Source organism: Armigeres subalbatus, chromosome 2 (genome assembly GCF_024139115.2).
Source record: "Armigeres subalbatus isolate Guangzhou_Male chromosome 2, GZ_Asu_2, whole genome shotgun sequence".
NCBI classification, from domain to species: Eukaryota; Metazoa; Arthropoda; class Insecta; order Diptera; family Culicidae; genus Armigeres; species Armigeres subalbatus.
Genome location: NC_085140.1, coordinates 221,850,302 through 221,865,922, shown reverse-complemented (window position 1 = coordinate 221,865,922; position 15,621 = coordinate 221,850,302). Strand labels below are relative to the sequence as shown.

General features: G+C 37.1%; 1 protein-coding gene across 8 annotated transcripts in view; it reads right to left on the bottom strand.

The window, feature by feature from the left end:
* Positions 1-1,698: 1,698 nt before the first annotated feature.
* Positions 1,699-15,621, bottom strand: part of LOC134211714 (protein lifeguard 1-like) — a 42,056-nt gene continuing 28,133 nt past the window's right edge. For 5 of the 8 annotated variants that reach the window (XM_062688872.1, XM_062688869.1, XM_062688868.1 and 2 more), the window contains 5 exons: positions 9,062-9,087; positions 7,832-7,999; positions 7,579-7,769; positions 2,905-3,153; positions 1,699-2,843 (listed from right to left, as the gene is read on the bottom strand). In XM_062688872.1, the coding sequence (XP_062544856.1) occupies positions 2,484-2,843; positions 2,905-3,153; positions 7,579-7,769; positions 7,832-7,999; positions 9,062-9,068 (975 nt within the window). In that variant the 5' untranslated portion in view covers positions 9,069-9,087 and the 3' untranslated portion in view covers positions 1,699-2,483. Of the gene's footprint in view, positions 2,844-2,904; positions 3,154-7,578; positions 7,770-7,831; positions 8,000-9,034; positions 9,088-15,621 lie in introns of all 8 variants that reach the window. The other 3 variants (XM_062688867.1, XM_062688865.1, XM_062688866.1) reach the window with 1 other exon arrangement.

Below are 15,621 nucleotides of genomic sequence, written 5' to 3'. Positions count from 1 at the left end.
CATTCTGGGAAATGTCTTTCGGGGAATAGGGGCATTCTGGGGAATTTCTTTCTGGGGACTGTGGTATTCTGGGGAATGGTTTTCTGGGGAGTAGTGCATTCAGGGGAATGAATTATTGGCAGTGGCTGATTTTCTACTCGCCGCCGTCACATCCAGGCGCTATAGTATATGCGCAAAACAGCCAGCAAGAGTTAACCGCCAGAAATTTGTATGGCGAAAGTCATCTAACGCGGGTTTTCTCAAAATAAGAAACTTTTCATGAAAAACTATTTGGTACCGATTATGCAGGAAGGTGTCCGCTACCATGCCTACCAAATATTTTTTTGATGAAAGTGCTTATTTTTGAGAAATCGAGCCTTAGATGCTATTCGCCATACTGATTTCAAAAAATTAACTCCTAGTGTGCCGCTGTAAGCACGCTCAAAGCAGGCGATTCATTAATTTCTGGGGAATCACTTTCTGGGCAATGGGTTTCTGGGGTATGACATACAATCCATCTCTGTATACATATACGATATGTAGCATACCGCGAGAGACATTTTTCACAAGCTGTCACGATAGAGAACTGATTCGGAAGGCTATACCCCATGATAAATTTCTTTTAGAAAGCTCCAAATGCGGGGAGCACTAACTAGCTCTGATGATGCATTTCAACTTGTTCTACACATCTGTGCAGTAACCAACACGAAATGAGCGAAAACAAAGCAAAAATCACCATTTTTCTGTGGGGGCTTCCTATCCGATTCTGTTTTTTCGCATTTGTATACAAGTTTGATAAATTTGTTATCATGGCTTGTTATGATTCGGAACAGTTTTTGCCTCTCTTTTATAGTTGCTTGTTATCTGTTGAGAGTCCTACGTCAAAAAAAGTCCTACGTCAAAAAAATCTTTCGCCGTACAAATCTGGCTTTTTGCGCATATACTTTAGCGCCTGGATACTGGCAGCGGCGGGTAGGTAACCACTTAGGCTCGATGCCCACGTAGCGTCATTTCAACGCAGAGTGCACGTCGCGTCAAAAAGACGTAGGTGTGCACCGGGAAAAAGCGGTAACGCAGCGTCACCACGCCGATGCACACCAGCGTTATTTTAACGCTGCTTGCACGTGGCGTTGAAAAACCGCTACGTGGGCATCGGCCCTTAACCAGCCACTGCTAATATTTTATTAATTCACTCACCATCACCAAGCAAAAACAAACATTATGATGATCGAGCAATGAATTATTGGCAGTGGCTGATTTTCTGCTCGCCGCTTCCACATTCAGGCGCTATCGTATATGCGCAAATAGCTAGCATGAGTTAACCGCCAGAAATTTGTATGGCGAAAGACATCTAACGCGGGTTTTCTCAAAATTAAGAACTTTTCATGAAAAACTATTTGGTACCGGTTATGTAGGAAGGTGTCCGCTACTACGCCTACCAAATATTTTTTCGATGAAGGGGTTTTGAGAAATCTAACCTTAGATGCCTTTCGCCATACTGATTTCAGAAAGTTAACTCCCAGTGTGCCGCTGTAATTACGCTCTAAGCAGGCGATTCATTGTTCTGCGTCCAATATAAGAACATGAGCAAACGCGTACTCAATCGCAATGCTTAATTTGACCTCGTCAATAAAGCATTTCCCAGCATGTTTGACATGTTCATTGATTTTTTCAGGTTCATAGAACCCATGAATGTAATATCTATTATTTCAATACACGTTTTGTAGGTTTTTAACTGGAAATAAATATATTTCAATTTTGTTTATCATAGGTTTATCAGTGAGGGTCAGGACTAATTTATTTTCATCTAAAAAGTAAGATCACTTCATCTCTGTATTTTTACACTGGAGGTTTATATTACTTATATTCACACATATATTTAACAGGTAACATTCGCTGCTGTGAAGCTATAAATATGTAGATGGCCCTAATAGGATTTTCATACTACGAGGTATGTATAACTTGATATAGAGTAACTTTATGTCAAATAGCACACATCTAATTTACAGTTCCAATAATGTATATGATGACGTTTCATAACAACATAGGTACTGTATATCATGTGATACCGCTCGTAGTCTGAAATCCTAAAATAAGAGTTCAAGTAAAAAACATTATTTTAGAAATTACATTTGAGTAATAACAATATATGCAGTGCTTTGTTTTTATTTGCGAGCTTCGTTAGATACAGTAATTACCCTTTGTACAGTGACTTGCCCTAATTCCAAGCAGCACCTAATACCGTGTCTATCATCATAACTGGTAAATATAAAGTTTTTATTAAGATCATCTGCAAGTGTATGCAAATTCTATCCTCGTAGGAATACTTAGGCGCGGTATTTGGTATCATTTCTTTTAAATATATTTGAGTTGCAATAAGAATTGATTTTTTTGTTTACAAATCGTTAGGGGCAATCATCGATTTTTTGTATATGTTTTATTGTTGGAACGTCCTTAACCCCACAGTAATAGGGCACGCCACAGTAGGTGTTGGTCAATGCGCCTTAGTCGCGCGACGCACCAATGATTGTAAGGATGTACATAAAGATGTTGATTATATCCAGATATAGATTCAATGCTGCAAAAATATACTCTTCAGGGCTTATGCTGTACTTATGTTCACCGCCCATCATTAGCTGAGTGTCGTAGATCAAATAGATACTGAACAGAAGAGCACCAGCGCTCGCATAAACAATCGTAATTGTCTTTCCTGGGAAAAAGATGGCGATGATTCCAAACAGCATGAGTATTATAACAGCAACAAACAAAACTCCGCCCATTACGGTGAAATCCCACTTTGTTTGGAATGCGAAAAGTGTTAGTCCGAGACAAACTGCTGCCGTTATTCCTACCGCAAGTAATACCTAAAATAGATATACGAGTGAGTAAAAATCTGTAATACACAGTATGCAGTTTTATTATTACCTCATCCGAGCTGAAATTTGCTGTAGTTACGCCGAGTAGGAATGATTGGGCAAATGTGTATAGAGCGAGGAAAATGAAATTCATTGGAGCCTTACGCCGTACGCTACCACAGCATGCCATTGATATAAGCGTTACAATCATTACTCCCAAAGCGATCCAGAACATTTCTGGGTGCTTCTGGACCCATAGCTTTGTGCCTTTATGGTACATAAACAGAGCTATGAAGCCGAGAGTGATTGCAAGTTGCACCTTAAAGAAAATGGATTATTCATTATAATGGTTTTTTACTTATTCGATCAACAAAGTTTTTTTTATTCTTTATTTAGTTTTTTTTTTATAAGTTAGTATTTGGTTCAACATCATCATCAACCAGATGTACTGAATGGTTCTATTACTACTCCCCACTAAGACATTCTCTAGAATCTACCATTCCCCCCAGAAAACCAATCCACGAAATGTACACGCAGAGAAAATCTACCTTTTTGAACTAAAAAATAAAATTATTGAAATATTTTTTAAAACTAAAAAATTTTATTTTTAAAATCAAAACTGATATATATTAAATTCAAAAAATTTCATTGTTGTTTCTACTGCAATCCAGTATAAATAATACAGTATATTATAAACTAGTTTGTGAAGTAAATATTTGAAAAAATACAAATATAATTATTGTGGTTTTATTTTCCACACGACGCCTAATCAAAAATTAAAATAATTGATAATCACAAGAAATTTAATATAACATTTAAAATATTTTTTTGATTACAAGATATTTATTTTTTTTAATTTAAGAAAAATATTGTTGAAATCAAATTTTTTTCTTTTTGGTTTAAAAATATTTTTTGTACAAACAAAAAAATATATTGTAAATTCAACAATTTTTATTTTGAGTGCTGTTTTGGAACATTGTAGAAACAACAATATTTTTCGTTCAATCAAATCTGTTTTTTTTTGTTGAATTAAAAAAAAAATTATTAGCCGGGGAACAATAATTATTTTTGTTGTTTTTATACATAACATCATTGAGTTTAAAAAACATTTTTCTGCGTGTACCATTAACCATTAACCGATCTGTCTGCAGCATTTGACAAGTTGTACAACGTTGTTGCCAAACTCGACAGGTACGGCATCAATAATAATTGATTGTGCTAGTTCCGCTCATACTTGCCTGACCGACAACTGATGGTGACTTTAGATGACTGCGAACAGTTTCAAAGCAACATCCGGCATACCGCAAGGAAACTAATATTTCTGCTCTACTTCAATGACGTCCATCTAGTCATCGAAAGCCCTCGACGCTGAGATACGCTGACGATTTGAAAATGTTTCGTCAAATTAGTTCTACTACTGACTGTTTAATTTACAACGGCAGATCACTCACTTTTTTTAAACTGGTGTTCTCCAAACCGCATGATCGTAAGCCCAGTCAAGTGCTCCGTCATAACGTTCACTCAAAAGAAACAACCGATCACTTCTGACTACAACCTACATGGCACAATACTCGAACGCACGAATCACATTAAGGACCTCGGCACCGGCAAACAGACATAACACTTGTCAAATTTCTATCGTTCACTGATTTATCGATCAATTCAAATAATCATTAGTTGGCCAGTCGATCACTCGTGGCGTCCTCATCGAATCTGCTCTAGTTTGAAGTTAAGTTTGCTCACTTTTGCCATCTGGTTCATGATTTGCCCAACTAACTGAAATCAACAGATGTCGTTGGTGTTTAAACGACAATAAATTTGATGAGTGAATGTTCAATGTGTTATGTCTGTTTGTCTGTGACCTCGGTGTAGTCTTGGACAATAGAGGTAATAAACTATAGAGGATGATTGTCGCTGCGGTTCCCTTTGTTATCGTCCCCAAACATGTTGGGTACCTATCTGTCAAAACGTACTGATTTTTCCTTCGTTGACATTTAGTGCCCTATCCTCGCCAGCAAATGTTGTTTTGCCAGTGACGACAGCGACAATCTTCCTCTATAGTTTATTACCTCTATATCTTGGACACAGAACTAACTAACATTTGAAAAATATAGCATGAGGAAACGTTTGATATAACAAGAAAGCACAAATAGAATAAAGTGGCTTAACATCATTTTTATAGTAATGGGTATCATGTGAGAAGGAAAATTAAAAAATCCTAGAATAATCCACCTAGCGGTGATGGTGCCTATCTCGTGTATTATTAAATGTAACAAGAAAAGTACATAAGAGAGGTCAAAATTGCACTTTAGAGAGATAGATTCAGTTATTTCCATCAATTCTCATTTATTTGCGTTCGTTTGAATGCATTGCAGCAGTATTTGAAAAAAAAAATTGGGAAAAATGGGGAACAAGTTTTTCTTAAAATAATTCCGGAACACAATGGCCGATTGGGCCAATTTCCAATAGCGAAAAATATTCCGCGTCGAATGCAACATGCTGCAAGCAAATCGGATATGGCTACATACAAAAAAGTGTGTCTCACTTTTTCTGTACACAATGATAAATAAGAAATGAAGAGTTAGGATTAAGAAATAAAAACCAACTTAATTCACCGAGTAGTGATACTGCCTTTCTCGTATTTAGTCAACACACCAACCTTCTTCTTCTTATTGGCATTACATCCCCACACTGGGACAGAGCCGCCTCGCAGCTTAGTGTCCATTAAGCACTTCCACAGTTATTAACTGCGAGGTTTCTAAGCCAGGTTACCATTTTTGCATTCATATATCATGAGGCTAGCACGATGATACTTTTATGCCCAGGGAAGTCGAGACAATTTCCAATCCGAAAATTGCCTAGACCGGCACCGGGAATCGAACCCAGCCACCCTCAGCATGGTCTTGCTTTGTAGCCACGCGTCTTACCACACGGCTAAGGAGGGCCCCAACCTTATATGGCGCTTATATGGCTCGGTTCGATGTACCATTTTCTTTGTAACTTTTAAACGCAACGGTCGATTGTTATAAAATTCAATAGTGATCAACTAGGCTTTGCCCTTTGTCGAAACTTGCGAGAAAATCGGTTAAGGATTACTATATGAAAAGTTGTCTAATGTTTTTCTTAGCTTTTGTGCACACACATACACATACACATACATACACATACAAGCATTTCTTTGTTTCACGATTAGATGAATATATGTTCAGTGAGATGGAGATCCGAACAGTTCCCCTACACTAGATGGTGATACATTTACAGTTAGGTACCTATATCAAACAACTGAAAACCGAAATTCGCCGCTCCAAAATTACGAGGTGATAAAGCTAAAAAGAGACAAAACATAGGAAAACTAACACGATGTTTAGGGTCTGTCTCATTTGGAGAATTAAACTTAAAAGTGACAGGTCAAAAATTAGCAAAAACCCCGGTCATAAGAATGACTGGTGCTACCCAGCAATTCCAATAAAACATCGATGCAAAATGATTGTATATCTGTCAAAAGTAATCTTGCTCTGCCAGCAGGGTTATTCGATAATTATTGAAGTGTCACGTTTAAGTTTAATTTCAGTTTAATTCTCCAAATGAGACAGATCCTTAATGCCTTCCCCAGGTCAACTTAATGAACCGCCTATTTTGAGCGTGCTTACAACGGCACATTTAGAGTTAACTTCCGGAGAGCAGTATGGCGAAACAAAAGATATTTTAGTTACTAGATAAAGATTGTCGCTGTCGTCGCTGTCCGGAACATCTTTTGCTGGCGAGGATAGGGGAGCTAAATGTCAAAGAAGGAAAATCCATACGATTTGACAGGTATGTACCACACATGTTTCGGACAGCAGAACAAAGGAAACCGAAGCGACAATCTTTATCTAGTAACTAAAATATCTTTTGGCGAAACGCATCTAAGGTTTAATATCTTGAATAAAAGGACCCTAATCGAAAACATATTTGGTAACGGGCACATTCCTGCATAACTGGTACCAAATAGTTTTTCGTGAAAAGTTCCTACTGTTGAGAAAATCTGCTTTTGATGTCTTTCGACATACAAACTACAGGTGTTTAACTCATACTGGCTATTTTTACATATACGTTAACGCCTGGTTGCTAGCAACGGCGGGTAGGAAACCGCTACTGTATGTGATTCATTGTCGATTGGCAAAAATAATTACTGTGAATAGTGAGAAATGCGAAGTGAAAAATGAGGAGCAAGAGTGAGGCCTCTCACTTCTGTTCTAACTTTTCATTTCACAGTGGTTATTGCATTCAACGAAGATTCTTGAAATGGGTATAATTAAATGTAAACAATGAGACAAATTCACATATCAGTGCTATTTTAGACCTTTCTAATACACATTTTACCTTTTCTACGTACGCGAAACGCGTTTGTTATTTCATTGTAATTATATTTCGGGTTCTGAGAAGCTCGCTAATTCCAATCAGAAATTCCGTTCATGCTATCCATTATCAACGGCGTTAAATATGAAAAAAAGCGAATTCTGGCAGATAATGCATTCCGGGGAATGGTTTTCGGGGGAATTGATGCTGAAGGATGATACATCCTGGGAAGTGGTTTTCTGAGGAATATTGTAGAATCGTACTGTAATTTCATCCCGAAAACTAACTTTTCATATGGTTGGGTTCAACGGTTTATGACGAGTTTATGATTGCAGTACTTTATGCCTTGGATAATAACGAGAAAGGCAGTACCGCTACTGAGGAAATTATTATTGCCTATACATACCGTGAGAATGGAGTACACCTTACGGATGAATCCTTTCCTGATGGATTGATCGGTGAAATCGAAGCCCTTAGCACTTTGGTCTTCTGGGTCATAGTTACCATAACTTCCGCCTGGCGGCACTGTTGGTTGTCCCATGAATCCTTGATCTTGTGGTGGATATGAAGGTTGGAACCCTGGCTGCGGTGCAAACCCTAAAGCCGATAACATATGATTCAAATCTTCAATTATCTCACAGTTGTCTATCTCCACATACCTGGTTGAGGAGGATAACCTTGAGGTGGATATCCCGGTTGAGGAGGATAACCTGGTTGGGGTGGATAACTCGGATAACCTTGTTGGGGAGGATACTGCTGGGAAGGATAACCGCCTTGATTGTATCCTGGCTGCTGTGGATATCCCCCGTAATATTGGTTGTTTGGGTCTAAAAAGTAAAATTAAGTAATTTCTCAATAATATACCCCATTGTGTTCTGTAACTCAAATCTGTGTTATTTATGGGTTAGTATGAATTATCATCATTTCATATACGTTTGCGAAATTTGCGCAATAAGTCGCTTGTTATAAGGCCTTTCGTATGCTAAGATGCTCGGTGACAAGACTAATTGGGTGGTTGGGGTTGTCCTAGGAAACTTTGGATAACATTTTTAGGTAGGGCTAAGTCTGTGTTTTCTATATTGGGGTGCACATTACGATTGCAAAAATCGAAGACCGTCACGAAAATATGATAAACTTCCGTTAATAGCTCAGTCATTTCCCGATAGATTTTCGATTTTTTGGACCACTCGATCAAGGAAGAGACAACGTTTTATTGTATTGTTTCAAAAATACAGATTTAAACTATTTATTTACACAAATTGGAAAGCAGTTAAAAAAATAAAACAACCAATCCCGTACATGCATCGCAAGCACAGGGACGTTACTCGAGGCACAGAAAGATCGTCAGTTATTTTAATTTGTTAAATGTGTTGTTAACTGTTTATTTTTGTATGTTTGTAAAATAATTTTATTGTAATAAACTTCCAAAGAATGACCATCCTATGTCCATAACAATAAAAAGAATTCCCTGTAGAAATCTAGAAAAACCTTAAAATTCCGAAACAAAAATCCAGTTTAAGTTCCGTTGGAAACATTTTTCGTGAAACTTAAAAATTTCAAGTCGAGATTCTTAACATTTGGAACCATGTGGAATTTTCGTATATTTTTGCTTTGAAGTTCTAAAGAACTTCTTATAAAGATTTCAAATTTTTTTTCAATGCTTCGAATAATGCTAAATTTGTACTGATTGATAAAAATATGAAAATGAATAACAATGATCAATTTCATGCATATGTATTATATACCAGTCTTGACCAAAGAGTTTCCAACATAACATATTTGTTCAAATCATTTTTAATTTTTATCACAACGGCCTAAACATGGTCAAAATTGGTGCAAATTTAAACTTAGATTAACCTTACCGTTTGCGAGAAGATAATTTTGCTCACCTTGCATTATGATGAAGTTTAGTTATCTGTAAAGACAATAAGTTATATTTTAATAATTATTCTATTATTACACTAATAGGGTATTCTTCTTCTTCTATGGTCTGCTTTTCAACTTAGTATTCAATTAGCATTTCTTCAGTTAAATGAAAGATTTTTCTATGCCTATGCCATGCCGATGGGTACACCACAGACAACCAGACATAACACATGGAACATTAGGCTATTCAATTCATCGTCACGCAATCCCTAACTACATCTATTGTTTATTCTGACTTGGGCAATTCACGAACCAGGTGTCGCTAGTGAGCAAACGTCAATATCGAACAAAATCGATGAACGCGCCTCAAGTGGTGGATTGACCAACTAATAAATATTTGTATTGGTCACTAACACACTGTACACACTTCATTTTTTTTACCGGGATCTTAGCAAAATGTTGAACATTTACCGAGTTTCGCACAGCCGTGCCCCAGCAAACAAGTTTTTTGCCGAGATTTCTGTCAAAGTTGCCGAAAATCAGCTAACAAACGTCATTTTTACCGGGATATCAGTTTTTATTTTGCTGGGCAGTACGGATTTTTACCGAGCTGCAGAATTAAAAACTGAGCACAGACAAACAGACATAACACTCGTCAAATTTCCATCGTTCACTGATTTACTGGTCAATTCAAATAATCATTAGTTGGCCAATCGATCACTCGTGGCGCGCACATCGTTTTTGCTCTAGTTTGACGTTTGCTCACTATCGCCATCTGATTTGTGATTTACCCAACTAACTGAAATCAACAGATGTCGTTAATGTTTGAACAACGATGAATTCGATGAGTAAATGTTCAATGTGTTATGTCTGTGAACTGAGTGTGTACTAGACTGGCCCAGCTTAGTATGGGGAGAAAAAATGTTGTAGAATTCCACGGGGCACCCACCAGGATTGTGTCTTTTGGTGAGAAAATCAATCTCTCAAAATTTCAGCTCAATCGGTTGTTGCATAAGCTGGCGCAATTGATTTAAAGTTTGTATGGGGATTTCATCCTAAATATATAGGAAAATACACCTCCGTCACTCATTCGATCTGAAAATTGTTTCTGATCGTTCGATGGAGCTCAGAATTGCAAAAAGGGCAGTTAGTATGTTACAGAACAATTTCACAGAACATTGTACTATGATTAAATGAACTTTTACTTAGCTTTCGGCTGATGTATTGAGAGCTGGATAGTGCAATTTTGGATTTATTGATCGAATCGCATCAGCCGAAAACTATATAAAAGTTCATTCAATCATCATACAATGTTCTGTGAAATTGTTCTGTAACATACCAACTGCCCTTTTTGCGATTCTGAGCTCAATCGAACGATCAGAAACAATTTTCAGATCGAATTAGTGACGGAGGTGTATTTTCCTATATATTTTGACTGAAATCCCCATACAAACTTCAAATCAATTGCGCCAGCTTATGCAACAACCGATTGAGCTGAAATTTTCAGAGATTGATTTTCCCAACAAAAGACACAATCCTGGGGGGTGCCCCGTGGAATTCGACAACATTTTGTTTCCTGGTCCAGTCTAGTGTGTACGTTGAGACATTCTCGAGTATTACATCTGTTTGTCTGTGGATACACTATGCCCATCCTAGATCGGGCCGAGAATTGAGCTCGCCACCTCCGGATTGGCATTGCTACGCCTTTGTTCGCAAAGCTACTCGAGACCCCTTAATAGGGTATTCAATTGTGGTATTCAGCAAAGATTGCAGAACTTTCCCAAAAATAAACCCGGATTAATCCACCCTTTGAGCCTTCCTTAACCATAGATTCTCCCGTTAATGTCTGAAAACCACCGACGATTTTCGGATCGGCGCACAGCTTTGACGAACCCATGAGCAGACCAACGGGATATTTCCTAAGCATATAAAATATATATGTGTATGTATATGTATATGTACTAGTCTACGTTGGTTGACGAAATAAAATAAATAAACAAATAGATGTATGACAAAATTTTCAGGTAACTTCTCTGTTTCAATCAAGATCTTCTCAACTATCTACCGCGATTGGTGTGATAAGTTATGAATGAATCATATACAGTTTCCTACCCGCCGCTGCCGAATCCAGACGCTAATATATATGTAAAAATAGCCAGCATGAGTTAACTACCTAAAGTTTGTATGGAGAAAGAAATCTACATGTAATGCTTGATGGCCCTGTTGTTTGAAACCGACTACATCTAGGAATAAGACGACAATCAACTCTATCTTGACGAGCGATAACTGTGGGCTTTGTGGCCGTATGGTTAGTGTAGACAGGCATCTATGAAAGGCATCTAAAGTTTAATATCTCGAAAATAATCATCCTAATCGAAAAAATATTTGGTATGGGTAGTAGCAGATACCTTCCTACATAACTAATACCAAATAGATTTTCGTGAAAAGTTCCTGTTGTTGAGAAACACTGCGTTAGAAGTCTTTTGCCATACAAACTTCAGGTGGTTAACTCATGCTGGCTATTTTTACACATACGATAGTGCCTGAGTGTTGACAACGGCGGGTAGGAAACCAACCACTGCACTGTATGTGATTCATTGTTATTCAACATATACTATAGAATGTTATAACATTGAAATAATCAATTTCCAGCTTTGGAGCAACTAGGAGCAAATCACCACACTAACCACCGAAAAGTAGACAAAAAATAGGGTTTAATACATGATAGAGTTTCCAATCATGGTTTGAACTAGTGAAAAGCGTATCATGATTTGAACCATTTTGAAATCAGTAGAAATTACCATCTCATTGGCAGGAAATGAACCTAAACAGTATGAATTGCATATTTAGGTATACTGGAAGTGATAGAGTTTAACTAACATTTTTAGGTACATATTGTTTAAGTAATAAAATAAAGCGGTTTCAAAACGTCCTGAATTTGCGCTAAATTCCCCCCACCAGTGGCATAATTTCAAAAAGCTCGTAAAGGACGCATTTTATGACACAGGAGTGAGATCAATGTATCAAAAGAACGCAATTTTTATCTGTAATCGATTGACATCATCATACAATTGAGAAACAGTTTAAATAGTTAAAATAGTAACATTTATACAAGATAAAAACTGATCATGGCTTATACTTAATTCGCTGCATGCGAATTTATACAATTTGCTAGCTGGAGCATTTTGGTTACATTTCCAATATGAAAAAATCGCAATTTTCATATCGATAATTTAGACGATTTTCACACGTTTCGAGATACTAATCTAATGCGAGAAGATGAATAGTAAAACAAATTTGCTTTTCAATAGATTTCCTCAGCGTTTCATGCATATGATTATTATTATATTTAGGAGCTGCTGGCTGCTGTAGTAGGGGAAGAGGTGGTAAAATGAACAGTTAGCTATATTTATATTAAAACACTATTTAGGCATATGTTAATCATGCACACGTTTTCCTCGAAATAAAATAAGATACCTGAGCAAGTATTTTGGTTTTGAGACCGAATGAATAGCTATTACTATCCAAAATATCAAACGAGGCCGTAAAAATAGGGTCTGATGTAATTCTTAATCATTTTTCCGCAAGCTTTAATTCTTAATAAATTCATAATAACATTGATTCAAACCTGTTCTAACCACAGCGGCAATTAGGACAACCTTCACAAAGATGTTGCAGGGGTAAATAGTAAAATTATTGGTTTGCATAGTTAGAGGGAGAGTTATTTATCACAAGGCACGTATGGGGGTAAAATGAACACTTCTATCGAACTTTCACAAATTCATGATAAAAGTTGTGCAATTGTGAAGCGGGAGTTCAAGAAACAAACCATATCGAATAACCAAGATAAAACTTTGAATATGTAAATTTAATTTAAAAATAATTGATATTTCAAAAGTTTTTGTCTTCTTTTTATTATATTGATAATTAAGAGCTTTTCAAAAGTTATACCAGATTTTTCAAAAGGCTCTCATAATCTTAACTAGTTATACAGTGCTAGAATTAAAAAAAGAAAATTAAATGTTTCAAAAGAGTTTTAGAAGCGATGTTCATTTTACCACCAGGCAGTGTTCATTTTACCCGCACTATTTTTGTACATACGAAATTTCGATGTTTTTTATTTCGATGAAAAACTACATAAAACAATGTTTATTAGCGAAAAAAATGTTCAGTGCAATAAAAATATGAGTTAAATTGCTGAACCAAGTGGTAAAACTAGCAAATTATCCTCGTTTTATGATTGAATTCAACGCAAGTCCTTAACGTGTTCATTTTACCACCTGTTCCCCTAGTTCAAACCATGGTACGATTTTAGTTCAAACCATGAACAGTGTAGTTCAAACCATGGTACGAATCAAAGTTATAACTTTGATATATGTAATTACAGTAATATCCCGATTTTATCACCCCCCTGGTGAATTTTGGGGTGATAAAACAGGGTATGTGACAAAATCGAAAAAAAAATATTTCCATTTTTTTAATTCATTTCACAAATTTGAATCATTTTATGCCTTGGAAAGGCGAAATGCGTGAACGGTACCCGTTATTTCTAGTCGAAAATGCTTACACAGAATCCTTCCCAGGTACTCAGAAGTCATTTATAATAAACTACAGGCGGTGAAAGTTATTTCATGAAAATCAATGTTGTTTGCGGTATTATTTGCGGAAATAAAAAGAACGACTAAAATTTTCAAATTTTTTTGGGGTGACAAAATCGGGTCGAAGACGTGATAAAATCGGGACGTGATAAAATCGGGGGTAGACAAAATCGGGGAGTGACAAAATCGGGTCGACACTGTATTAACTTTTTTCAATAAAACTAAGCATAATTATGTGCACCCAGGATGTTTTCAGAAAGATAATGAACTAAGCTTCCATATAAAATAGAAATCGCAGTTCTAACATGCCCCTTTAATGAAATAAATCAATTTTGTTTTGACGGCTCATCTGAAACCCGCCATTTGGTTCAAACCATGATTGGATACCCTACCATATCGTTCCGAATCTTACCCAAAAAGAATTTAGTCAAATTTTCTTTTGCCATACAAATTTGTTCGGGAGATACTTTACAGCATGAACTTCAATAAGCCACCAAAAATTAAATGTATACAAGCTACAATCATCAAATTTTAGAATCAGTTCATTTGATGTGTGAAATTAACAAAATACGAGCTTCGCGAAACGAACGAAACAAATTTGAGGTTTTGTCCGGGTTTCCGCCATTGTGCAGCGGCATCAACCACTGTATCTGATTCATTCAATCATTTGTCAAAAAAAATGTTTTTTGAGGTTTTCTCGGTTTTCTGTGTAATATGCATATGTGCTTTGCCTCAAGTAGTAGAGCTTATTATCTCAACCCAACTTTAAGCCAAGAAAAATATGAGGTGTGAGAAGAACGACCGTCATAGATAAGGTCGTTTTATCAACACCTATGTGACTAAACATGTGAATTACATATCTTGGCTGTGCATATGCATAGCATATGTTTCGAAATGGACAAATTGATATGAAATTTGCGAAAAGAATCCACGTGTCTTGGAGGGACTCGAACCCTCAACCTCCTACTCTCTAGATAGACGTGATAACCCCTACACAACAAGACCACTTAAAGGTCACGTTTCACGGCTCCACCGCGGTTAGCTCTCTTTTTGCAAATTGAATATCTTTCGGATGCTTGATTTGTCCAATCTCCACATGTGCTTTACTATTGTATACCCACAGCCAAGCGAGTGCACATTGTTTATTAAACGAGAGGATCGCACTCCATGCCCCCAGGAACTGTCTGGGAGGGACGGTATAGAATACGAATTCAATCTCACTCTTCTGTGCCAAATGCTTGCGTGGCTAAAGCATTTTATGAGTTTGATTGCCTTAACGTAAGCGGTCGCGGGGACTCAGACGACGTAAGACGTTGAAATTCCTACACTTGATTACAATTAATTTCATATTGTTCGGCAACTCGGCCGTACGAAAACTATTTTTTGTTAAATATCTTGGCTGTGCATATGCCTAGCATATGTTTCGAAATGTACAAATTGATATGAAATTTGCGAAAAGAATCCACGTGTCTTGGAGGACTCGAACCTCAACCTCCTACTCTCTAGATAGGCGTGATAACCCCTACACAACAAGACCACTTAAAGGTCACGTTTGCGGAAAAGCCATCAGAATCCGAGTACCAACCTCCACCGCGGTTAGCTCTCTTTTTTGCAAATTGAATATCTTTCGGATGCTTGATTTGTCCAATCTCCACATGTGCTTTACTATTGTATACCCACAGCCAAGCGAGTGCACATTGTTTATTAAACGAGAGGATCGCACTCCATGCCCCCCAGGAACTGTCTGGGCGGGACGGTATAGAATGCGAATTCAATCGCACTCTGCTGTGCCAAAGGCTTGCTTGGCTAAAGCATTTGATGAGTTTGATTGCCTTAACGTAAGCGGTCGCGTGTACTCAGACGACTTATGACGGTGAAAGACCGACACTTGATTACAATTAATTGCATATTATTTGGCAACTCGGTCCTACGAAAACCATTTTTTTGTTAAATATCTTGGCTGTGCATATGCATAGCATATGTTT